We start from the raw sequence: 26,222 nt of genomic DNA, 5'->3' as shown, positions 1-26,222 counted from the left end.
AGACATTCCCCTTGGCAATATGTCCCGTTCCTGATTGCTGCACAAACATCAAACAAGCAGTGCATTTCAACAGACTGTGATTCAGAGGACAACCCCCCCCCTCAGTTCTCCCCTAACCCACAGCACTTCCACTAGTTTGAGCCTTTTGCTTTGCTGCTCTGGTCTGAGTCATGATTTCTATTCAAGTTCAGTAAAATTCCAATACAAAATATAACCCTAAACCTATATCCCAATGCAGTTATGGTTAGGTTATTTTTGTTTTTTTTAGGAGCATTAGCAACTAAGGCCATATTGCTCCAGGAATATGCAGTGGTCATTCCCTGACCTTTCCACATCCTCCGTATTTGGTGGTGACGGTCTAATCAAGAAGCGTGTGCTAAGCAATGATGCTCTTTCCCACCTGGATATATATATGTATGTATTTCGGTATCGAATATTATCTCCAAGTTACATTATGACTTTCATATTCCCTGTCAACTTATATGTATTAATTTATGATGTTATGTTTGTAATAACTAGGCCGCTATGTTTATTTAGTTAAAGTACAATTCAATTGACAATTAAATTTAATAAGATTAATAAATTTTACTGATTAATTGATACTAGACCGTTTGCCAGAGTAGCTTATACTCGCTATCTAGTTTTCCATTAAACCTTACGCTATCTAGTTCGGTGCACACGTATCGTATAACAATGATGGCAAGTTACGAACGGTTAATCTACGGACACGAGGTATTATTTACTTTCCAAATCATGCTATCTAAATTCAAAATAAACCACGGAGCTTGACTAGATCTATAAGCTACTTATAGAAAATAATTTAATCTAACAATTAAGTCAATAAAGCAGCTAAGTATAATTAAAAACTTTGCATTTGCGGGAGATGCAAAACCTGTCCACACGTGGATTTGATACCCTTACCAATACTAAGTAATAACCTATAAAATATCTATCTAAATTCAATTTAAACTAAAGTATTATTACTAGGAATATCTATGTATTACTAGGATTTTATGTGTTTCTTAACTATTAGTTAAGAAATATAAAATCTCTGAGGAAGGGCATCCAGTTGAAATTGGTGGACAATGCAATGTTGAGTCTGTTTGGTGTTGACATAAGCAGTTGAAAGGAAAAATGAGAGTAGGTGTGTGTGTTATAGGTCTAATGAATCTGATAAGTATAATGAGCAATAGTGCAGAGAAATAGTAGGCCAGTAAATCAGTGTCTTATAATATGGGATTTTAATTTCCCAGAGATTGACTGGAATTTGTGGGTTGGTCACTCGCACACTAGCAAGCCTTTTGTGGATTTATTGGATGATTTGTTTTCTACAGCAGCATGTTTGGGAGGCAACTAGAGGGAGTAATACTCTTGATCTGGTTATCAGTAGTGATTCTTCATGCATTAAGAATGCAGATAAAGGAATGACGAGGTGGCAGTGATCACAGTGTGCTAAAGCGGGATTTACTCAAAGAGGTAACTAATGGCATGGGTAAAGGGAAGTGTTTTTGCTTTCGTAAATGTGACTAAATGAACTAATTAGACATGTGGCAGAAAAAAAAAATGCATGGGATACATATAAATTAATGGGTGACACAGAAGCCTATGATAGATATAAACTTGTCTGCAACCAAGTTGCAAAGGAGGTTAGGCAAAGGCAGATTACGAGAAATCTTTGGCAAAGGATGTAAAGAAAAACAGCAAAGAGTTCTTTCCTTATGTAAACTCTAGGAGGGAGATGAAAATTGAATCAACGGTTGAATCACCACGATATTGGTGGTTCAACTGTTGATGATCATGCTCAGGTTGCTAACAAACTGAATGAATATTTTGCATCTGCATTCGCACATGAGGAGTAATTCAGGAAGGGGAATGCCGGATCTGTATTAAATTCTGGCAGTAAGCTAGATAGTCTTGTAATAACTGAGATTAAAGTGGAGGAAAAATTATTGAAGATAAACATAAGAAAGGCAACTGGGGTGGAAGGAATCTATCCAGTTATATTATAGGAAGTAAGCAAACCTTTAGGTATAATTATGAGAGCTTCCTTTGACTCAGGTGAGGTTCCCATGGACTGGAGATGTGCAAATGTGCTAAAACTGGAGATGTGCTAAATATTTGGAGCAGTGGATGGGTGAAATGAGAAGTGTGTGTGTTTTTTTTTTTTTTTTTTTTATGATGCTATATAAGCTTGCTAATGGGAGACTAACTTTCCAGATATTGACTGGTCCTTTTTTTGATTGGTCACGCACACTGTAGCAAGGCTTCTGTGGATTTGTTGGATGATTATTTTTAACACCAGTGTGTTAGGGAAAGAGATACAACTAGAGAAAACCATGTACTTTATCTGATTATCAAAAGTGACCATTTTTGCATTAAGAATCTGCTGCTAAAAGACCTACTATGTGGCTGTGATCACAATGGATTGATGTGGAATTTACTTAAAGAAGTGACTACTTCAAAGTCAAGGGAAAGGGCTTTTGCTTTCATAAAGGTGGTACAATAGGTTCAAATGATGGTTTTAAATTCTTTATAGGGGGCTCTGTTACCAGCAATGAACTTTGAATGAGAATCATTGAATAAATAATCATGGAAGCTACTAGCCTCTTCATACCAACTAAGCACTGTTCAGGGCTTTGACATAAATGTATTTCAGATGAACTAATTAGACTTGTGACAGAGTAGAAAAATCATTGGAATGCATATAAATTATCAAGTGATACAGAAGCCTGTGGTACATGAAACTTAATCTACAGTCAAGTCTCAAAACAGATTAGACAAACAGCAAAAAGTTTACTTATGTAAACAGCAGAAAAAAAGCAGTTGAATCACATTAGTATTTTTAGCGTTACTATTAGTAGTGGCATATGATACAAGAAAGCAAGCTTATACAGCATCAACCAAAAAAACCCCCTCTACCAAATTCACCTATCCATCCACTCCAAAAGTCGCCCTTATATACCCCTTTGTGAATTGGAGATTTCTTGCACATGATGCAAGAAATCTCCAGTCTGTGAAATCCAAGTATGCTCTCATAATTATGGCTAAGGGTTTGTTTACTTCCCTACTATAATTGGATTGAGAATTTTGTGTCTACATTCACACATGAGGAATTCTCTAGGGAAGTGAAGGCCAGAAACTTACCAATCTCTAACAGGAATCTAAATAATTTTGTAATAACTGAGAGCAAAGTGTTGAAGTTAAACATAAGAAAGGTGCCTGGGGGTGAATGGGATCTATCCAATTGTATTAAAGGAGGCAGCAAAGGAAGTAAGCAAACCCTTAGCCATAATTATGAAAACATCCTTGAATTTAGAGGAGGTCCCCACAAACCGGAGATGTGCAAATGTATCCCCAATTCACAAAGGTGGATCAGAAGGTGACACTTGTAATTACACACATGTTAGTTTAACTTCTGTTCGGGGAAAATAATGGAGGCATTGGTTAAAGAAGCATTGCGGACTCACCTAGACAAGACTGCAGTTATAATTCAGACCCAGCATGGGTTTGTTAAGGGAAGTCTTGTCTGAACAATTTGATTAGATACTATAATGTGGTCACCAAGGAACTGGACACAAAATAATTTTGATATCATATACTTGGATTTCAGGAAAGCTTTTGATACCGTTCCACATGAAAGACTACTGTACTGTACAAATTGAAGCAATATAGCACTAAGGGCAATTCACTGCTGTGGATAAAGGGATGGTTGGTGGGAGAAGACAGTGGTAATCAACAAACACTGCTCTTCATGGACTAATATTATTAGTAGAGTCGAGGTTCATAGTTGGGCCCATTGTTCTTTTGTATATTTATCAGTAATATTGGATGAAGATATATCAGGCTTAATATCCAAGTTTGCAGAGAATACGAAGTTTGGCAGGGTTGTTAATGATAATAATGACAGTAGGTTAGAAAACAGCATCTAGAAAAGTTGGGCAGATGGGCTGAAAGGTGGCAACTGAAGTTTAGCATTGACAAATGCAAAGTACTGCATATGGGTAACCCCAGAGTAATGTGTGGTACTATATTCAGGGTAATGGAGAATAAAATATAATTGTGCAGTCAGAAATGAAGTTTTCTCAGCACTAGAGACTGCTAGAGCCGACTGGGCTAGCCGGGTGGGAAAAGTGCCTGCCTGGCAACCCAAAGGTCGTGGGTTTGAATCCCGCCTCGGGCTTGGATCAAAGTACTGCAAAAACCTTGGGAGGTGCATTATGGCCACAGAAGCCGATGTGCCAACAACTACCAAAAAAAAAAAAAAAAAAAAAAACTGCTAGAGCAGCTCATGGGATCTTGTTAATGATATACAGGAATTTTGCTATCAGGGATAAGGAGGTGATTATCCCTTTGTATATGGCAAATGGCCAGTCCACACTTTGAGTTCTGCATACAGGTCTGAAAGCCTCATTTTAGGAAGGATGTAAAGCTGCTGGAATGACTATAGAAAAGGGCAACGAGATTGGGACTGGGATTGGCTTTAGTTCTGCATATTGAAGCATCTGGAGATTAGGCACCTGTGAGGTAATCTGATTATGATGAGCAAGCTGAGTGCTGATGGGATTCTTTCTCTTGCTCAAATTATGCACCTGAGGGGCATAAATTCAAATTGTGGAAGGATAGTTATAGAATAGAAGTGCAGAAATTTGCCTTTAGCCTGTGGGTGGTTGATTGCTGGAACAAACTTCCATCTCTCATGGAAGTTCAACTTTTGAAGCAAATGGATGGTTGAAATGGAAAGGTGGTTTGTTTTTTTTTTTTTTTTTTTGTCTGATGCTGTATAAGCTTCTTTTTTTGTGTCATGTGCCTATACTAATGTCTCTTCTACTTTCCTCTCAGTTATTACAAAATCAGTTAGCTCCCTATATTAGATTTTGATAAACATCTGGCCTTCACTTCCCTTAAGAATTCCTTATGTATGAATATAGATGAAAAATACTCATTCACTTTGTAAGCTACCTGAGCAGGATCATCAACAGTTGAACCATTGCCAACCGAGCTAGCCAGGTGGGTAAAGTGCCTGCCTGGCAACCCAGAGGTCGCGGGCCCAAATCCCACCTCGGGCTTTGATCAGAGTAAATGCAAAAACTTTGGGAGGTGCATTATGGCCACAGAAGCTGATGTGCCAACAACTAACAAAAAAAAGAAAAAAAAAAGTTGAACCATTGATATCATATGGACCAATTTGATTCATCCCCCTTCCCTTTTTAGCATTTACGTAATTAAAGAAGTCTTTGCATCCTTTGCCAAAGATTTCTCGTAATCTGCCTTTGTTGCCTGCCCTCCTTTGTGACTTGATTACAGACTAGTTTAAACGGCCTCCGTAGCCGAGTGGGCAGGAGCGGGAGTGCAGTAGCACACGCTCTTTGAGTAGACCAGGGTTCAAGCCCCTGACTGCTGAATACGGTCGATCTGCCAACCCGCACTGGACCACCGTGGCAGATTATGGTCCATTTCCCTCAGCATGAATTGTTGAGGAGGCTTCCACCCTGCAGTGGGTTGATAATGGCTGCACCTTACTTACTTACTTATATCTACCATAGGTTTCTGTGTTGTCTGATAATTTATGTGCATCCAATGCATTTTATTTCCACTTTATGCTCCATGCACTTCGTGCACCTCATATAGAATATGATGGTTGTGTATTTGTACTGTATGACCATAAGGAAAATTGTCAAACCAACCTATAAATTGAATGCCTCTTCTTCACCAATCTCTCATATTCTTTCAAGTGGTGATAGTGACTAGAGATTTAATAGGTACCAGTACCAGACTGGCTAAATTTTTTCTGAATACAGAGTTTGATAAGACTATGTGGGGGTAACGCATACCACCTGATTGGCATCACAGCAGCATACTTCTTCGGGTACTACAACAGATTTCTGGTGTTTGTACCTAATTATTTGTAACTTCCAAAAACTGCCCAAGCTCTATTAATATAGGACCTGTTTGGGCAATGCACATGATCAGACAGTATAAAAGACAGTATAAAAGATTCCTTCCCCTCTTTCCAGTATGATTGTCTTCCTTTTGCTGGTATGGCCACTTTATTTATATATATATATTTTAACTTTTTTTTAAAACTTTTTTTTTTTTATAATTGATTGGGATTTTTTTACTTTAACACTTTAGCTGCTGCTTATATTTACAAGGGTCCTTTCTGTGTATGCCTTGGAGTGCTTCTTTTAGGGTGCCGGAAAAAATAGGCAGTGCCTTTTCAGTGAATGGAAGGGATTTCGTCTGAAGAATCATCACTCCAAGTGACACTGGCATCTGTTGTTTGTACCATTCTAACATCAACAGATACATTTGAATGAGATTGAGAATCGACATCACTTGACTAGAATTCTGTTTCAGTATCAGTTGACATATTGCCGAGAGTTGATTCAGTATTATTAGCTTCAACATACTGTCCATCCCTGTTTCTTTTCAATCCTGATGTCCAAGGATCTATTATAATAACCCTTTAGGGTAAAATATTATAGGAAAATACTTTTTACACAAAATTTTATCAGTAGATACACATGGAGGATGATGTTTTGTTTTCTAAAAACCAGAGAATTAAAATTACCTTTTCTTGTGGAAAATACCAAACTAGATAAAATAACTTCAACGTAAGAAAATAACACATATAAAACTGTGTACCAAGTATACAGCTTTTATACCATTCTCTAGACTGTGCAATTGATGCTAAGCAAAATCCTGGCCATGATGCAAATAGTCCATAGTTCTATCAATATGCTGATATCAATCAGTTGTTCATTTCATGTACCTTTCCTTTTACAGTGCTCGTTTATTAACAAAATTGAAGGGGCATCAAGGCACAAAAATTGCAGTTCATTTTGATGCATGTTTGCGTATTATGGCTGTGTGTGTTTTTAATCCCCCCTCCCATGCTATATTAGTTCACATAAGTTTTCATGTAGCATAGCCTTGCTTTCTTGTATTATTTTTGTATTTTATTTTGTTGTTAACCTAGATGGAAAAGGTATGTTTACATTTCTTTCTACTTTCCAGGCATTTTATTTATTTATTATTTTTACAACAGTTTCCATCAACCACCAAGCACACAAATATTTCAGATAAGATTTGCATATAATTTAGCAGTTTAGTTACCCACATTTTATAATTTTATTCAATTTTGAACCTTAAAGTTAGATATCCTAAAGTTATAATCATTAATATCAGTGTGAAACAGGTAAACTAGTCCAAAACTTTTAAAATTGTGTGTGTGTGTGTGTGTGTGTGTGTGTGTGTGTGTGTGTGTAGATATATATATATATATATATATCTTAATCTTTACAGGTTGCAGGCTACAATACTATTAGTGAAGCTTTTCGAAGGTTAGACTTCAGGAATGCAGTTCGTGATATTCGCAGGTTTCACTACATATGTAAAGTAAGGTTTTTTTTTTTTTTTTTCTTCTCTGCTTTGCAAAAATATTTAAAATATTAGTGCTTTTCATTTGTGCTTTTTTCCTCTTCCTATTCTGCTTCCATTTCACTATTTTTATTCAATTTCTTTAACCTTTATTACATACAAAACGCACATGCCATACACAATACCAACACGGCTACAAGCCTAAGTCAACATTAAATGGATAGGAAATATATTGAACAATGTCTTCAATTGTTTTAAAATCATTGAATCTAGTTTCAAAATCATCCAGAAACTTAATTAAATTCAAAAACAGGATATTTTTGCAAGTGATCTTGCTTATTTGCAAAATGATCGAATTTTTTTTTTTCTTTGAGATCCTTAGCCATTGCCAAAAATTGATACTTATATGCAGAAATACTACTAATCATGTCACCCACATTTTATTTTTTCCTTGTAACTCCAAATTCAGATCACTTAAATTACTGGTAAAATCTGCCATAAAAGCCAGATCACACAACCACTCCATATCTTGTAGCTGCTGATAATCATCTAATTTTTGATCAACAAATTTAATTTCATTCAGCAAATTTCAAAATCTCTGTAGAAACTTACTCCAACTCAGCCACCTCACATCTGTGTGTAATATCAGATCTGGTTCATTTTCATTGAGTTGCATTTTGAAGTGCCTCCTCTGAAGAGATTGTCCTCTGATGGAATTCATGATTTTGAAAGCTATGTCCATAACACTTTTAGTATTTAATCTTTTGCTGGCTAGCACTTGTTGGTGGATGATACAGTGGTAACTCAAAAAATCCTGGAATTCGTCATGCTTTTAGCACAATGCAATGAATCTGTTAAGATGCTTGTCATTGCTATAGCTCCATACGATCTGAAATAATGATAATTTAATTTTTTCAATAAAATTTTTGAATGCATTAAATATATCAAGACCTCTAGTTCATTTCTTTTAATGAAACCAGATTGTAATTTAATGAGATTGTAAATTAGGTATCGTGAAGAAATTTTGTTGTGCAAATAATCTGGATTTAAGTTCTTTTAATTTATTTTTTTTAGGTCACTATTAGTTGGAAAATCTGATTGGTATTTGCCATGGAGTGCATTGAATTGCCTTTCTAAATTTTATTTTTTTTATATAGTTATGGACGCATTGCAAATCAAACAACATTTTTCTTTTATCATTACAAAAAAGTATTCTAGTTCCCATTCTTGATGAAAATGATATGTTTTACTCTTTTGTAGTATTCATTTTAAATCAAAGGGTATTAACTTAACATACAAGTACTGTCCAATTATTAATATTAAGTAAGCTGAATAAGAATTTAACACATACACTATGCTTTCCACAATGTAACTGTGAATTTTCACTAGACAAGCTAGCAGCTGTGCAGTGACAAGAGTAGTCACATGGTTCAATGAATTTGTAATAAGCATATGCAGTGGGGTGTGCATAATAATAATATTTAGATTTTGACTAATCTATTTTTTATATATATTTAAAATTCGTCGTGATTGACCAAAATTAAAGCTGCGAATTGACTCGTTGGCTGCCCCTACTGTATATAGTCTCATATCATCTCAGTTTAAATTGCCTGCATTTATTTTGTAAACTGACTACTCTGTAAAATCTTTTGCTGTTCTCTTCTATCTGATGGCTGTTGTAGTAACTGCACCGTTTAGCTACCTTCTCCTCACTGGAACTCTTGAATGTGTGAAGCTTCACAACAGAAGTTATGTAAATTATACCCTACCTTTTTCATCTTATGTAATTTGACTGAGTACAACAAGAGAAAACCTTGTATCTCTTCAGAATTAAGTTGGAGTTCATTCTTATTATAATTCTATCTCTGTTTTTGGAGATATAATATGTGTATCTGCTAATAAAAACTAGCAGTTGCTAGAGTTCTTTTGTTAATTGAAAAAGATGTTTGGTTTTAAGGTTAGATCTTAACCTAGATCATTAATTATGTATTCCCTTATGATGTGAGAGTTCTTGAGGAATAGTTTTTCTCAGCCACTCTGACTATTTGGTTGGATGTCTAGTATGATTAAAGTTAGTTTTAAAGATATTTCCTTCTTTATGAGGCATCTCTAAGATGTGAGAAATGCCACGAAAGATGGCCTTGTAAATTGTTTTTGTTAGTTATATTGTTATTTGAAACCTTTGGTGGCCCTATTGAATTGTGATTTGGTCCACTAGTATCTATCTCTTTCTTTAATCTTTATTCTACGTATTACTTCTTTCAGGGATGCCTTCTTTCATCCCCTTGCTCTCTTTCTACTTTCCTTCCCCTTCCTTTCCAAAATTACCTTGGGGCTCCCAGACTTGCCTGATAGCCCCAGTAAGAGTCCCAGCTAGAAGGTGGTCCCTGGCACACTTCCACGTGGCCAAAGTTGGGAGTCAGGGATCCCCTACCTGCGAAGTTGCCAGGTGCCGGCACTCAACATAACAACACACCTATGTCATACACTTGCCAGCCTTGGCCTTATGCCTTTTCAGATGCTACAGCGGCATATAGGGGGAAACCCTGGAGCCCGCAATTAAAACAAACATGCCTTGACACCTTAATCTTGTATATCATCTGACAACAAGTGATGGTGTAAACTCAACACATAGCAAGGATGTAAAATCAACCTTAGCTATACTGTATTATCAGACGGGTTCAATGCATTCTCAACTTCTATTTGGAAAGTTGCTTTTGATACTTTTTTGCATCATTGGATTTTTCTGTACTTGAAGTGTGCAGCCTCCCATCAGTGAGATATTATTATAGCCATATAGTGCAAGGAAGCCACAGGCTTTTGCTGCACTGGCCAAAAAAAAAAAAAAAAAAAAATAGCTAAACTATGAATTATACACTTCCATCTTCATGTAAGTAACTGACCAGTTGACCGTTGAATTTCTTCAAACTGTCAGCCTGAACTATCTGTAGAGGCAACTTATTCCAGTAATCAACAACTTGCTGGCTAAAAGAAAACTTCATACAATATAGTCTGAATCTCTTCCCCTGTAATTTGAATTTATGACCCCTAGTTCTGGAATTCTTTGTCAATTCTGCCTATGTTCATTTTACTAATCTCTTTTTGACTGTTTAAACCTCAATCAGGTCCCCTCTAAGGTGTCTGGTTGTCAAACTCTGTAGCCCACGTAATCAGTCTTTTCTCGTATAGTCGCCATTTTACCCATCCCCATTCGAGTTGCCCATTTCTGGATCCTTTCAAAATGCTCCATATCTTTTTTTTTTTTTTTTTAAAGTCTCCATACTTGGAGACAGTATTCCAAATGCAGTCTTATACAGTGGGGTTATGACCTCCCTATCCTATGTTGCAGAACAGGATAATGTTCTGTAAATCATCAATAGGACAACCATGGTCTTTCCTGGCTACTTGTTTACGCTGCTCAGAAATCTTCATATCTCCCTATATCATAATGCCCAGATCCCTTTACTCCTCTACTGTTTTTAATTTGACTCCCGAGTGTTTAATTTATTTTAGGGTTGCTATTCCCCAAGCATAAGACTTTGCATCTTTTTGCTGCATTAATACATAGCTGCCACTTTTCTGACCATTCTTGCAACCTGTTCAAGTCATCCTGAAGGACGGGGCCAGAGCCTCAACTGAAGAGCGGCCTTATTTTCAGTGTAAATATATTCTAAAATAGTGATAATTTTTCTAATAATAATAATAATAGTTTTTACAAATGATTGAAAAATACATATCAATGTATGGATAAATAAAACAATATAATATAAAATGTAGTATTTGTGTTTATATGTTGATTCAGGGGGTCTCAAATTTAAATATGGCCGGGGACCTGTTTCATCCTTAATCCGATCCTGCTGAAGGAGTGCTGCTTGCTGCTAATCATTAACGACTCTCCCAGTCTTTGTTACCTGCAAATTTTGACATCATGCCCTTTATCCCTTCATCAATGTCATTTATGAAAATCAGAAACAGTGACCTAAGTTTATTTAAAATTTTTCCTTCGGGGACTCAACTTCTGATGTTAGTATTAGTAATGGCCGCATGGTGCAAGAAAGCCAACGGCTTATGCTGCACCAGCCAAAAAAAAAATAAATAAATAATAATGATTAATAAAAAAATTAAATTAAACCTATCATCCTATGTGCTTCCCTGACCCGAAGGTACTATCCAGATGACCTTTGAATTTCCCCAAACTGTCAGCCTCTACCACCCATCTAGGCAACTTATTCCAGTAATTTATAACTCGCTGGCTAAAATAAAACTTCCTGCAGTCCAATCTAAACATCTCTCCCCGTAACCTGAATTTATGTCCCCTAGTTCTAGCATCATTTATAATCTTGAAAATTTCATCCTCATTCATTTTACTGATGCCTCTCAGAGCCTTAAACACCTCAATCAAATCTCCTCTAAGGTGTCTAGTTTCCAAACTCTGCAACCCACACATTCGAAGTCTTTCTTCATAAGGACGCCCTTTTGCCGATCTCACCAGCCGAGTTACCCATCTTTGCACCCTTTGAAGAAGCTCGACGTCTTTCTTTAGGTGCAGTCTCCATACTTGAACACAGTATTCCAAGTGTGGTCTAACAAAAGCCTTATATAATGGGATTATCACGTCCCTATCTCTACTTGCAAAAGTTCGATAGATCATCGATAGGACACCATGGGCCTTCCTTGCGACCTGTTTACAATGCTCAGAGAATTTCATGTCTGACCGTATCGTTACACCCAAGTCCCTTTCCTCCAGTACTGGGTTTAGTTGAACTCCACCAAGTGAATAAGTTATTTTGGGATTACTGTTTCCCAGGTGTAATACCTTAAACTTTGTTGGATTAAAGCATAGCTGCCATTTTTCTGACCATTCCTGAACTCTATCTAGATCTCTCTGAAGAAGCTCAGCTTGACAGTGGTCATTAACCACTCTACCAATTTTAACATCATCTGCAAATTTAGACATCGCGCCCTCTATCCCTTCATCGATGTCGTTTATGAAAATTAAAAACAACAGTGGTCCTAATACTGATCCTTGGGGAATCCCACTTCTTACATCAACCCAATCTGAGGAATAGCCATTTATCACAACCCTCTGCCTCCTGTCCTGAAGCCATCCTTTTATCCATCTAAGGATTTTCCCAGTGATTCCAACCTGTTCCAACTTATAAAGCAACCGCTCATGTGGGACTGAGTCAAAAGCTGTGCTGAAATCTAAATAAAAAATCTCGAAATTATTCCCTAAATCCAGCTCGTGAGTGACCCTTTCGAAATAGCGAACCAGATTTGTTAAACATGATTTTCCCTTTACAAAGCCATGCTGAGTATCCTTGAGAATTTCAATTCGATCCAAATGATCCTGAATTCCACCCTTGATCATTGCCTCCATGATTTTCCCAACTACTGAAGTCAGACTGACAGGTCGATAATTTCCAACTTCACTTTTAGAGCCACCCTTATGTATGGGAGATACATTGGCCCTTTTCCAATCCAAGGGAATCTCCCCAGAGTCTAATGATGCTCGCATAATTAGCCTTAGTGGTTCAATGCACTCACTTGCCGCCTCCCTTAAGATTATAGCGTATATTCCATCAACTCCAGGAGCCTTACTGGTCTGTAGGCTCGAAAGTTTTTTTTCATTAAATAATCTTGCAAAATTTCAATATCATTAATTACATATTTTTCAACTTTGCTCCCACAATTTCCCATTGCCACAAAAGGTTTTTCATTTGTAAATATCGATGCAAAGTAACTGTTGAGTTCATCTGCAACGGCAGCTGGTGTATTTAATACTATCCCATTTTCCTTACGTAAAGGTCCGATCTGGTTTGTCCTGCTCTTCTTGGCATTTATATATGTGAATAATTCCTTATCCCCCCCCCTCTTTGCTCTGTTTGCTAGTGAATTCTCATAAACTGCCTTTGCCTGTCGAACCTTTTCTGTGGCTCTATTACAGATCATCTTGTAGCTGTTATAGGCTTCGGTACTTTTTATTGCTCTGTAACCTTTCCATGCCACCTTTTTCTGCTCAAGTATTGTGGCAACTTCTCTATTCATCCAACTTGGAACCCTCCTCGTGGAGTATTTTTTTTTTTAATGGTATATACGCATTCAAGGCATCTGTGATTAATGTTTTAAAAGCATACCACAGTTCAAATGTATTCATTCTCTGCGTGATATGTACCCAGTTAATAGAGGCCATGTAGTACCTTAAGACATCGTAATTTCCTTTTCTGAAATTAAAACCCATTCCTTTGCCTTTTACTGCTGCTACCTCTCTCATCATCACCCACCGTAGAACTCAGTGATCACTTCCTGCTACTGGTTCCTCTACTGTCAGCCCTGTTATGTCATCTGATTCATGGGTGATGATGAGGTCTAGGATATTCTTTTCTCTAGTACTTTCCCTGACATGTTAATACAAATAACAGTCATCTAGTTGATGTAAAAATTTTGTTCCCCATGTCGAGTTTCCTTCCCATTTACTCCAATCAATTAGAGGCAAATTGAAATCACCAATAATAAGACATTGACGCTTACTTGCCCATTGCATTTGCATGTAGAGGCTTTCGTCATAATGTTACGCCAATATGAAGAATATCCATTGATCACAACCTGCAGCCACCCTGCAATCCATCTTAGAATCTTTCTAGTAATCCCAACATGTTCAAACTTATACAGTACTTTCTCATTAGGAACTGAGTCAAGCGCTTTGCTAAAATTGAAATAAATTATTTAAAAACTGATCCCTACATCCAGCTCATGAGTGATTAAGTCAAAATAGGTTATTAGGTTAGTCAAACAAAATTTTTCCTTAAAGACAACAAAACCATGTTATGTATCCTTCAGAATGCCATTTCTATCTAAATGTCCTTGGATTGCACTCTTAATTATTGCTTTTAAGACTTTCCTTACTATTGAGGTCAGACTAACTGATCTGTAGTTACTCTCTTCACTCTAAGATCCACCTTTATTAATTGGTGATACAATTAGTATTTCTCCAATCCAAAGAAATCTCTTCAGCATCTAGTGATGCTCTCATAATTAATCTCACTGGTTTAATACACTCTCTAGCCATCTCCCTCAAAATTACTGGGTATATGCCATCAACTCCAGGAGCCTTACTTCGATTTATGCTCAGTTTTTTCTAATAAACATTCCCCAGTAATTTCGAAATCACTAATTTCATATGGCTCAGCCTCTCTTCAGCATGAAGGACCTTTAATCAGTAAAGACTAAAGCAAAGTACCTATTCAGTTCATCACCAACATCAGCTAGTTATCCAAGGCTTTGCTAGATCTGATACCCTGTACACAGGAGTATCAGATCTGATTTGTTTTATTCTTCTTTGTATTCGCATACATAAATTCTTGTTTCCATTGTTTGCTCTCTTAGCCAGTGCTTCCTTATATGCAGCTTTGGCCTCCCTAATCTGTGGTACTATCAGATCAATTTGTAGCTGTTGTAGGCTTCAGTATTTCACTCTAAGTTTCCCATGCTATCTCGCTCTGTTTTTTTTAGACAAGTCAGCTCTGTATTTATCAATTTTGGCATCCTCCTTATGCAATATTTTCTTAACGGTATATATACATTCTTGGCTTCTGTGATTTTTTTTTTTTTTTTTTTTGCTTTAAAGATATTCCAAAATTCAAATGTATTTGCCCTTCCTCTGCAATCTGCCCAATTAATAAGTGACATATAGCACCTTAAACTGTGATAGTTCTCTCTTTTGAAATTAAAACCTGTGCCTTTACCTTTAACTACTGCAGCATTGTTCTTCACGTTCCAACTAATGATCACGTGATCACTACCTGCCACTGGTTCCTGTACTTAAAGCCCAGTATTGTCATCTGACTTCTGAGTAATGATGAGGTTAAGAATGTTCTCACCCCTAGTATTTTCTGTAACATGCTTGTACAAATAATCTAGTTAATTTTAATCTAGTTATTAATAATCTAGTTAATTTTAATTTTTTCCCCCATGGTGAACTTCCCTGTAACTTATTCTAATCAATTAGGTGCAGATTGAAGTCACACATAAGATATTCTCACTTGCTTGCCCATTCCATCTGCATGTAAAGACGCTTGCCATATTCTTCAGTCTTCTGGTTTGTAGATTACTTCTACTCTCATTATACCATTGCTTACAACTAACTTGCACCACACAGATTCTATGCTGGCAGACATAACTTCTGACTCAGCAAAAGCTGTTTTCGTGCTTGGGCTGCTTTTGATAAGAAGCATGACCCCACCACTCCTTGTGGTGTTCCTGTTTTTCCTAAATACATTATACATATCATAGTGGAAGTCATTAGCTCTGTTATGACAGCATTAGTTGTCCTGATATACTTAGTCTCTTAAGTGTATCTACAGTAATGTCAAGAGTCAATAAAATGGCTGAATTCAAATTCCTGATTATTATTATTAGCCATATGGTGCAAGGAAGCCTGAGGCTTTTGCTGCACCAGCCAAAAAAAAAAATTTGAGTTACAGTGTGAGTGAGTGAGAAGAATGATTATATCCAGCTCAGGACCCTGGGCTTGGCACACCCAGGGTCCTGAACAGAATATCATCATTCTTCTCTCTTTTTTGTTGATTTTTTTTCTTTCTCTCTCTCTCTCTCTCTCTCTCTCTCTCTCTCTCTCTCTCACCCCCCCCCAAGGTAACATCATTATTCCATTAGAATCTGTATATTGCTGATGAAGGGGTCCATTTTATCCTGAAAGCTACATTTTGTTATTAAATATATTACTGAATATATACAATATTAATCTCCTTAATCAATGGAATCCAGTACAACAGGCCCATTTGTATTTATAAGAATTCTTGATGAGGGCAAGCATTACTTTGGCCCATATCATCAGATAAATGCAGGTCTATATTACCCTTCTTCCCTCTCCCCCTCCAACCAGCGGTTTCCCTTAACCTCATAGGTTATCCCCAGTGATACTGGGAAAAATCCTTGTGCCACCTTTGTTCAAATGAATACCATCTGTACAGAACATATTCCTTCTATCTACAAGTTGCAGTCTATGCTAGGGCTTACAATACCGAGATTCCGGTAATTTTTTTCCAGTATTTAAATCCCAGTATTGATACAAATACTGGTTTTTGGTACTAATTTAAAAAATAATTATCCATGATTTATTCACATAAGTTATAAAATCGACAGCAATAAATCATTAATACTGCTGAACTTGCAAATGAGGGATTGTTATATGCAGTACAAATGCAACGGAAACCTGAAAACTTCATGAAACTGTAAGACAATCTTACAAATATATTTCTCTTAGTAAGTATTGTGTGTGTGGAAGTAAAGCACTTAAGGAATAACGAAAACATCATTACGGAAATATTTACATTAGTGCAGTAGGCCTGGTAGCACAATTAAGGAATATAGTGATTTTTTTTTTTTGATTTTTTTAAAATTTTTTTTTTTGATTTGGTAGTTGTTGGCGCATCGGCTTCTGTGGCCATATTGCACCTCCCAAGGTTTTTGCAGTACTTTGATCCAAGCCCGAGGCAGGAATCGAACCCGCGACCTTTGGGTTGCTGGGCAGGTACGGAATATGGTGAAGAATGGTATGGCAGGTGTGGAAGGGTTAAAATTACAAGCTTCTGAACAATAGTTGAATCCCTCTATTACACCTCTATTTGAGGATGCAACAAGCAACATTTAGTGCATTTGGAGAAAGGGTGTCAGTATGGAGCAGTTCAAAGGTATTGTGAACAGGTGATCTAGAGGTAAAAAATGAGTGTTTCGTTGTGTGGGAAAAAGATTCTGTTTTTCCTACCAAAGGAAGAAGAGTGAATTTAAAGAATAACACCGTGATTGGGTCAGGTTTAAATTAGATAGGGGAAGTTACATAAAAGTCAAAAAAGTAAATGTCTTTTTTATAAGCTTGTATATAAAAAAGTAGTACAAGGGGCGATTGTAACTTGCAATCAATTCAATAAATAAATAAATTAGAAGGAAATAAATAAGGTACTCGCACTAAAAGAGGGGTTTGTGGTTGTTGTTCGGAAGGGTTGCAGACTTCCAGTGGCAGTTCTGGGAGTGTCCAGCTATATAGTGAAGGGTTTTGCCGGGCCTGTTCCTGTGCTAGAAGTTAATCCAGAAGTTAGCATTAGTAGAGGCATTTGATGCAAGAAAGCAAGCTTATGCAGCATCAGCCAAAAAAAAAAAAAAAAAACCACTTCCACTTCACCCCTCTGTTCGTTCAAAATACCTGTCCAGCTGAGCCTTAAACTTATTTAGGCTATCAACCTCCACCACAAGGGATGGAAGTCTGTTCCACCAACCAACCACCCGCTGGCTAAAGGTAAATTTCCGCACGTCTATCCTACATCTGTCTTTTCCTCAATTTGAATTTATGCCCTCTCAGGTGATTATTCTGAGCTAGAGGAAGAATCCCATCAGCATTGAGCATGCTTAAACCATTCAAGGCTTTATACACCTCTATCAGATCACCTCGCTGGTGCCTAGTCTCCAGACACTGTAATTTGCAAAACTTAAGCCTTTCTTCGTAAGAGCACCCCTTTGTTCCATTCACTAATCTTGTTGCCCTTCTCTGTACTCGTTCCAGCAGCTCTACATCCTTCTTGAAATGAGGCCTCCAGACCTGTATACAGTACTCTTGGTGTGGCCTGACCATCGCCTTATACAATTGAATAATCACCTCCTTATCCCTGCTGGAAAAATTCCTGTATATCATTGACAATACTCCATGAGCTACTCTTGCAGCCCATCTGCACTGCTCAGAGAACTTCATATCTGCCTGCACAACCACCCCCAAGTCCCTTTCATTCTCTACCACTGTCAGTGTTGTACCACAGAGTTGATACGTTGCTCTGGGGTTGCTGTTTCCCATGTGTAGTACTTTACATTTGTCAATGTTAAACTTCATTTGCCACCTCTCAGCCCATCTGCTCAACCTTTCCAGATCCTGTTGCAGCAGCATAGTGTCAGTAGTGTCCTTGACAACCCTGCCAACCTTTGTATCGTCTGCAAACTTGGACATTAATCCCGATATACCATCATCAATATCATTTATAAATACAGAAAACAATAATGGACCCAACACTGAGCCCTGAGGGACTCCACTAATAACATCAGTCCACGATGAGCAGTGTCCATTGATTACCACTCTCTGTCTTCTCCCCCTCAACCACCCCTTTATCCATAGCAGCAATTTGCCTCCAACGTCACACTGCTCCAATTTGTGTAGCAGTCTTCCATGTGCAACAGTATCAAAAGCCTTTCTAAGATCCAAGTATATAATATCAAAGTTATTCCCTGCATCCAGTTCTTTTGTGACTGCATCATAGTATCCAATCAAGTTGGTCAGGCAAGACTTCCCCTTAACAAAACCATGCTGTGTCTGAGCTATAACTGAAGTCTTGTCTAAATGATCCTGCAGTGCTTCTTTAACCAGTGCCTCCATTAATTTTCCTGGAACAGAAGTTAAGCTCACAGGTCTATAATTACTTGTGTCAGCCTTTGATCCTCCTTTGTGAATTGGGGTCACATTTGCACATTTCCAGTCTATGGGTACCTCCCCTGAGTCCAAGGAAGCTCTCATAATTATGGCTAAGGGTTTGCTTACTTCCTTTGCTGCCTCCTTTAATATAACTGGATAGATCCCATCCACCCCGGGTGCCTTTCTTGTGTTTATCTTCAACAGTTTCTCCTCCACTTTACTCCCAGTTATTTCAAGATTCTGTAGCTTACTGCTAGAGTTGAATACACCTCTGGAATTCCACTCGCTGAATAACTCCTCATGTGTGAATGTCGATGCAAAATATTCATTTAGTTTGTTAGCTACCTGAGCAGGATCATCAACACTTGACCCATCAATATCAAGTGGACCAATCTGATTCATCCCTTTCCTTCTAGAGTTTACATAAGTAAAGAACTCTTTGCTGTTTTTCTTTGCATCCCTTGCCAAGGATTTCTCGTAATCTGCCTTCGCCTGCCTAACCTCCTTTGTAACTTGGTTGCATATCAACTTGTATCTATCATAGGCTTCTGTGTCATGTGTTAATTTGTAAGTATCCCATGCATTTTTCTTCTCTGCCATATGCCTCATTAGTTCATCTGACATCCATTTTGGCCTAAACCTTGAACAATATTTCTTAGTTGGTATGTAAAGCCTAGTAGCTTCCAAGATAAGTTCTTTGAATGCTTCCCATTTTGAATTTGCTGTTGGTAACATCATCAGTTGGTCCCACTGTATAGAATTTAAATACTGTCTCAGTCCATCGTAGTCGCCTTTACGGAAGCAATAACCCTTCCCTTTACCCCTAATGGTAGTTACCTCTTTGAGTAAATCCCACTTCAGCACACTGTGATCACTGCCACCTAGTGGTTCATTTATCTGCAGATTCTTAATGCATGAAAAATCACTGCTGATAATCAAATCAAGAGTATTACTCCCTCTAGTTGCCTCCCGAACATGCTGATGTAGAAAACAATCATCCAATAAATCCACAAAAGCCCTGCTAGTGTGTGAGTATCCAGCCCCCAAATTCCAGTCAATATCTGGGAAATTAAAATCTCCCATTATAAGACACTCCGATTTACTGGCCCACTCTATTTCCCTGTACAGTTCCTTATTATACTCATCAGAGTCATTAGGCCTATAGCACACTCCTACTCTCAATTTTGATCTCCCAATGTTTATGTCACACCAAACTGACTCCACACTGCACTGTCCAGCGATGTCGACTGGCTTCACTTCCTTGGTTTTTATGTGTTTCTTAACTAATAGCATAACACCTCCCCCCTTCCTATCCTGTCTATCCTTTCTGTAGACGTTGTACTCCCCAAATTGCAGTTCTGCATCCCTTATATCTGTGTGACACCATGTCTCTGATATCCCAACAATATCTGCCTTCTATGTTTTGAGCAATACCTCAAATTCATCAAATTTATTTACTAAACTCCTAGCATTGGTGTACACGCAAGTATACCTGCACCTGTTTCTATTCTTAGCTACCCTAACACAACCCATGTGTTTACTTGTACCGCAATGGCTCCCAGCAGTCTCTGAAATACCATGCATCTTGTTTTTCAGGCTTCTGCTCATTCTAATAGAAGCAGTGCAAGAATCTCTTTCACCTCTGCCAGTGGCTACTGTGAATCTATTGGTCTTTGTCTCCCCCCAAGCTAGCAGTTTTCCGACCCACCTAACACTGCCTCGATAGCATCAGCAAATATTCTTGCACCCTTTCTATTTAAGTGTATCCTAACCCTGTAGAAGCAATCTCTCCTGTTAACAAGTACAGTCCAGGCTGAAAAAAATTCTACCCCTTGAGCCTTGCACAATCTTTCCAGGGCCGAATTGATCGACAAGGCTCTCATCATATACTCCCTCCTATCGTGTCTGGGCAGAATTGCAGACACTTTCAAATTCAACCCTAATTCTCGGCTTTTGTTCAACAGTGACCTGTACTTGTTAAGTAATTCTGCCGGTCTCCTACTCTTAATATTATTAGTGCCAACGTGTACAACTATATCACCTTTTGTGCCCTTAAAAGATGATATTCGCTCTACAACGTCATCAACCTTTGCCCCTGGCAGACATACCCTGGTCCTGTTCCACCTATCAAGTTGAATAACAAGCCAGTCAGCCTGGCTTCTACTGCTGCTGTGGTAATTTTCTTTAGTATTAACAGAGAACTGTTCTCGAAATCCTGAAATAAGACAGTACTGGAAGAGCTATACAGCAGAGATGCAGAGTTGTTGTTATTTGGTTTTTAGGAGCATTAGCAACTAAGGCCATATTGCTCTGGGGAAATGCGGTGGTCATTCCCTGACCTTCCTGCATCCTCCGTATTTGGTGGTCACGGGCTTTAACTCTGGTCTAATCAAGAAGCGTGTGCTATGCAGTGCTGCTCCTGCCCACCTGGCTACGGAGGCACCAGATGCAGAGTTCAAGTAAGGAGGGAGGGAGAGAGAGAGAGAGGGGGGGAGAGAGAGAGAGAGGGGGGAGAGAGAGAGAGAGAGAGAGAGAGAGAGAGAGAGAGAGACAGACAGACAGACATCACCACACTCCATGGAAGGAACCCGCACAAAGGAATCCCACCGTGAAAGAGAAGGAAGGTAAGTCCTTTGAACTCAGTTGTGTTGTTTTGGAAATGGTACTTAGATAAAATGGGAGATTATTTTAGAGTAAGGTTGAAGAAACATGAGAAATAAGGAAATGTTTAGTTTTGAGTTGGTTTATTGGTTTGAAGTTGTAAAGAAAATTGATATTGCTAAAATAAGAGAGATTACATGGAATTGTTAGCATTAAGTTAGCGGCTTATGGATTGCTGTTGTGAAGAGAATTGATGTTGCTGATTAAGAGAAATATGAGGAAGTGATTAAGGAATTAGTTTAGTGTTTGAAACTGTAGAGTTGAGAATGTTAATTGAGAGAAATTTTATGGAAATGATAGTATGTTATTAACAGATTAAATGAGAAAAATGAATAGATTAGATATAAATGAACACCAGTTATGTATTGTAAATAGATTTGTATGATAAATGACTTTTGTTTTATATTTGTGTCATTGCACTTGAGAAACTGACAGCTCACATGTAATATATATATATATATATATATATATATATATACTCATGCGTGGGGGGATATCCCTCAGCTCCTGGAAATTCTCATTCTTTAACAGTCAGGTAGCTTGTGGGGGCTTAGTGCTTGAGGGGAGCTGCTGTACGAAAATCATGACAATGACCACTGACGGTAATACTAAGGTGCAGGGAAATAAAAATTAATATCCCTCTCAACTTAGATTTGGTTTCCTTACCAAGCTTAAACGTCAGTCCCTTTCTTTCGTTAATATGGGTATAAAAAGTCAAAGGAAATAAGATTTTTTGAAGATGAGGGAATAAGGAAGGGGTTAAACTGCAACTCTTCTACTACTATCTCAGTACAAAGCACCAACCAGCACAGAATCCAAAAGGAATTTTTCTGCCGCTAATTAAATATATACCAAAATTAGATCCAGTTTAAACAATAACACTATTGAGTTTCTTAAGAGCTCACTTTATTTGGACAGGTAGTGTGGATGCTTATTTTTATGTTTTTGTATGTTTAATAATTTTTGCTAGAATATTTATTATTGTAATAAAAGTTTGATTTAAAACATGAATTCAAGTAATTGTTTTTTCCTTATTTTATTGCACCTAATTGTAATCAAAATTTATTGCAAAATTTTTTTTTTTTCTTTTTGGAATATCGGTATCCTGGTTTCATAAATTAAAAATACCAAAATACCGGTATTAAGATTTTGACTGGTATTGTGAGCCCTACTCCATGCTGACTTAAAAAAAAAAAAAAAAAAATCCCCTACCCCTCAGAGCTATGTAGATTCTCAAGTCTTGAGTGAATCCACAAGGCTTTCAGTATATAATCCCTCCTGTTGTGCCTGGATAAGAATTGTAGACACATAAACATTAGGTATTTTTCAGCATGGTCCTATATTTATCCAACAACTGGCCAAGTCATATTCATTTAATATCATTAGTCCCTACACGAATAATAATTCTTCCCCCCCCCATTAAAGTCTTACAATCTTTTGGAAACATCAATTGTTGTTGGTCCTGGCAAACATGCCTTGGTTCTAGTCCACCTATCTTTATTACAAAAAATATTACCTGTTTCTGTTACCTACCAGAGTAGGTAACAGAAACAGGTAATATTTCCTTCAACCAGAGTAGTGTGCCTTGACTATTCTTTTCTGGGATCCGAATTGGGGGTGCATTACTTGGAAGATTGTAAGATACTTGAGTTCCTGACAAGCTCCCAGTTACATTTGTTTCTAGGTTAAGTACCCTAGATGTGGATACTTATTTTTATGTTTTTGTATGTTTAATAATTTTTGCTAGAATACTTATTATTGTAATAAAAGTTTTATTTAAAACGTGAATTCAAGTAATTGTTTTTTCCTTATTTTATTGCACCTAATTGTCATCAATTTATTGCAAAAAAAAATTTTTTTTTTTTTTGTAATAAATTGGACTACAATTCTTCTCATAATGCATCAAGTTTTAATTTGAGATTGATATGCTCCTTACATTGGGTGTAAAGAAAAGAATCATTAGTTTGTCTACTAGACCAACTTTATAATATGTGCAACAAGCTATACAATTGATGAATTTGTGACGCACACCAGAAATGCCTGCAAGCATTTCCATCAGAGTTAGTGTCTTGGATTTTATATTGTAAGTGGATCTTATAACAACCATTATTTAGCTAAAATTTTAACTAAAGAAAGATTACAAAATTTAGATTTACAATATATTACAGAATATAGATTAACAAAATACTACAGAAATTAAACTGCAACTAAAACTTTCTTCATTAGTGATGTTAAAATTAAGCTACTAAAATTACTGGAAGTAATTTCAATTAGTTAAGGGTTAAATTTTCAAAAAATATTATAGAAATTAATTTCAAAAAATTTAAAATTATGCTTAATTACTGAAATAAGGTTTAAATATTACAGAAATAATTTTAAGCAAATTTTGTCTACCAGACACCTAATATTAATCCCCTTCAGTTAGCACACTGGAGCCACTTAAAACATGTCTACTCTGTTTGACTGCCTACAGTAGAAACCTTTTCCATAAGAGAGTCACTTTGATGCCAAAAGTCACCAAAATGTGACTCTGTTAGAGACATAACACCATACAGCAATAAGTAACATTACATTTCACTTTTTAGAGAAGTATTATTTATTAGTAATGTAGCATGTGGCAACTAATCATTACATTTGAGCAGTTAATATTCTTTCATTAAGAGGCAGTGATTAATGGACTTTGTCTTACTTTGTGCTACAATGAGTAGCCATGCTGGTCAACAAGGACCAGCATGGCTACTCATTGTAGTTGCTTCCCACAAATTTGCAGATTAGATGGTTGATTTTCTCTACTTCAGAAGAACTTATTCCATCTCGTCACACATGTACTCAGTTGGATTGAGATCTGGTCACTCGGGGTGGAGTTGGGGGGTGCTTTCTTACTCACATTCTGGAACCAGTTATATAAATAAATGAATTCTGTTTATACTCCAGGACGACCAAATGGTCAGAGGAGATCACAAGATAAACAGAATATAAGAAACAGCACCATATTTAGCAGTCACAGGCTTGAACCCCGGTCACTCAAGGCACGTGCACTTATGCATCCGTGTGCCTGACCACTTCGTTACAGTGGCCAATATAATTTGGCCAGTGATGTGGCATATTATACTATCTGAATAACCAGTTTTCAGGTGAATATACTGCAGCCATGAAGGAACATGCCTAGTCAGAAACAATTTCCATACAACGTGTAACACCAAATACGGAGGATGCAGAAAGGTCAGGGAATGACCACCGCATATCCCCGGAGCAATATGGCCTTAGTTGCTAATGCTCCTAAAAACCAAATAACAACAACGTGTAACATCCAAGTGTTTCTCCACTGGTATCAAGGGAGCTAATGTGCACCAGAAAAACACTTGCACACCATTATACTGCAACCTAACCTATATTTTTGACACTGGCTGTATTGATCCATGGTCTCATGCTGTTTTTGCCATATTCTGGCAAAAATACTGTGATGGCAGAAAAATACTGTGATTTTCATATCAAACAATGTTTTTCCAGTTCTCCACTATTCAAGGTTGGTTTTCCTGAGCCTACTGTAACTGTACCTTGCTTTTTGTTTTTTTCTGGCAGGAATGGAACCCTGTTCAGTCATTGGCTTTTGATACCTTAAAATGCATTCTCCTCTAATGTTATATGCTCATTGCATATTGCCATGGATACACTATCTGTGATAAGGTGCAATGAACTATGTGTTCTGAAATGTGCCTTTGATTACCACTGTAGAACTGGGCTGTTTTTTGATTGACTGAAGCTGTCGTTACTTGTACATACCCTGCAGCCTTTAGGGCCCCCTCTTGTAAACAGGGTGTTTCCAACCATGTGATTAATACCTGGCTGGATCTTATTTGGTGGACTATTCTGCTTCTACTAGAATGGTCCAACAATCATTGATCCAAATAATGGTCCAATGGTTATTGGACCATGCCACATTTAAAGTCACTTAAATTTTTCATCATGAAAATTTGCATACTGAATTGCACATGTGCAGAATTCCTACATATCTGTGCAACTGCTTTATGTTAAAAGACAGTGAGCTTCTTGAAAGAGTCCAAAGAAGGGCAACTCAAATGGTGAGATCAGCAGAAGGATGAATATATGAGGAAAGATTGATTATATGAGCTTGCAGAGCTTGGCAACCAGGCATCTCAGACGTGACTTGATTGAGGCTTATAAGGCTCTGAGAAGAATTAGTAAAATGAATGAAGGTGGAATTCTCACTGTTCTAAACAATTCAGAACTAGGAGTCATAAATTCAAATTACAGCGCTTGAGGTTCAGATTAGATTGTAGGAAGTTTTCTTTTAGCCAGCAAATTGTTGATAGCTGGAACAAGTTTCCCTTGCAAGTAGTTGAGGCTGACAGTTTGAATGAATTAAAAGGCCAACTAGATACTTGTGTGAGGAGGGAGGGAAGCATATAATTTGTTTTCTTATCTACTTGGTTGGTTTTTTTTTTTTTTTTTTTGCCAATGCAGCAAAAGCTTTGGCTTCTTTTACTATATGGTTAATACTATTACATAGTATGAACACATGATGGTATTACTCAAAGAATGCTCCTTTTCATGAAAAGGGTAAGTGTACACTAATAAAGCAGAAACTGTGTATATGACAAGAATGTAAAATACTATACTATACTATACTATACTATACTATACTATACTATACTATTCTCATTGGTTGTGAACGTTGTAAGAGGCGCAG

The 26,222-nt window shown here is 37.3% G+C and overlaps 1 protein-coding gene across 2 annotated transcripts in view; it reads left to right on the top strand.

Moving 5' to 3' along the window:
• The window catches only part of LOC150087479 (F-box only protein 32), a 178,005-nt gene that overhangs the window by 114,420 nt on the left and 37,363 nt on the right, over positions 1–26,222 (top strand). For both annotated transcript variants that reach the window (XM_090372097.1, XM_090372096.1), the window contains exon 4: positions 7,306–7,398. In XM_090372097.1, the coding sequence (XP_090228223.1) occupies positions 7,306–7,398 (93 nt within the window). The remainder of the gene's footprint in view (positions 1–7,305; positions 7,399–26,222) is intronic.

The sequence above is a fragment of the Mastigoproctus giganteus genome, chromosome 4 (genome assembly GCF_048544385.1).
Source record: "Mastigoproctus giganteus isolate SK-2022 chromosome 4, ASM4854438v1, whole genome shotgun sequence".
NCBI classification, from domain to species: domain Eukaryota; kingdom Metazoa; phylum Arthropoda; class Arachnida; order Uropygi; family Thelyphonidae; genus Mastigoproctus; species Mastigoproctus giganteus.
This window is presented reverse-complemented; position numbering and strand designations above follow the sequence as displayed.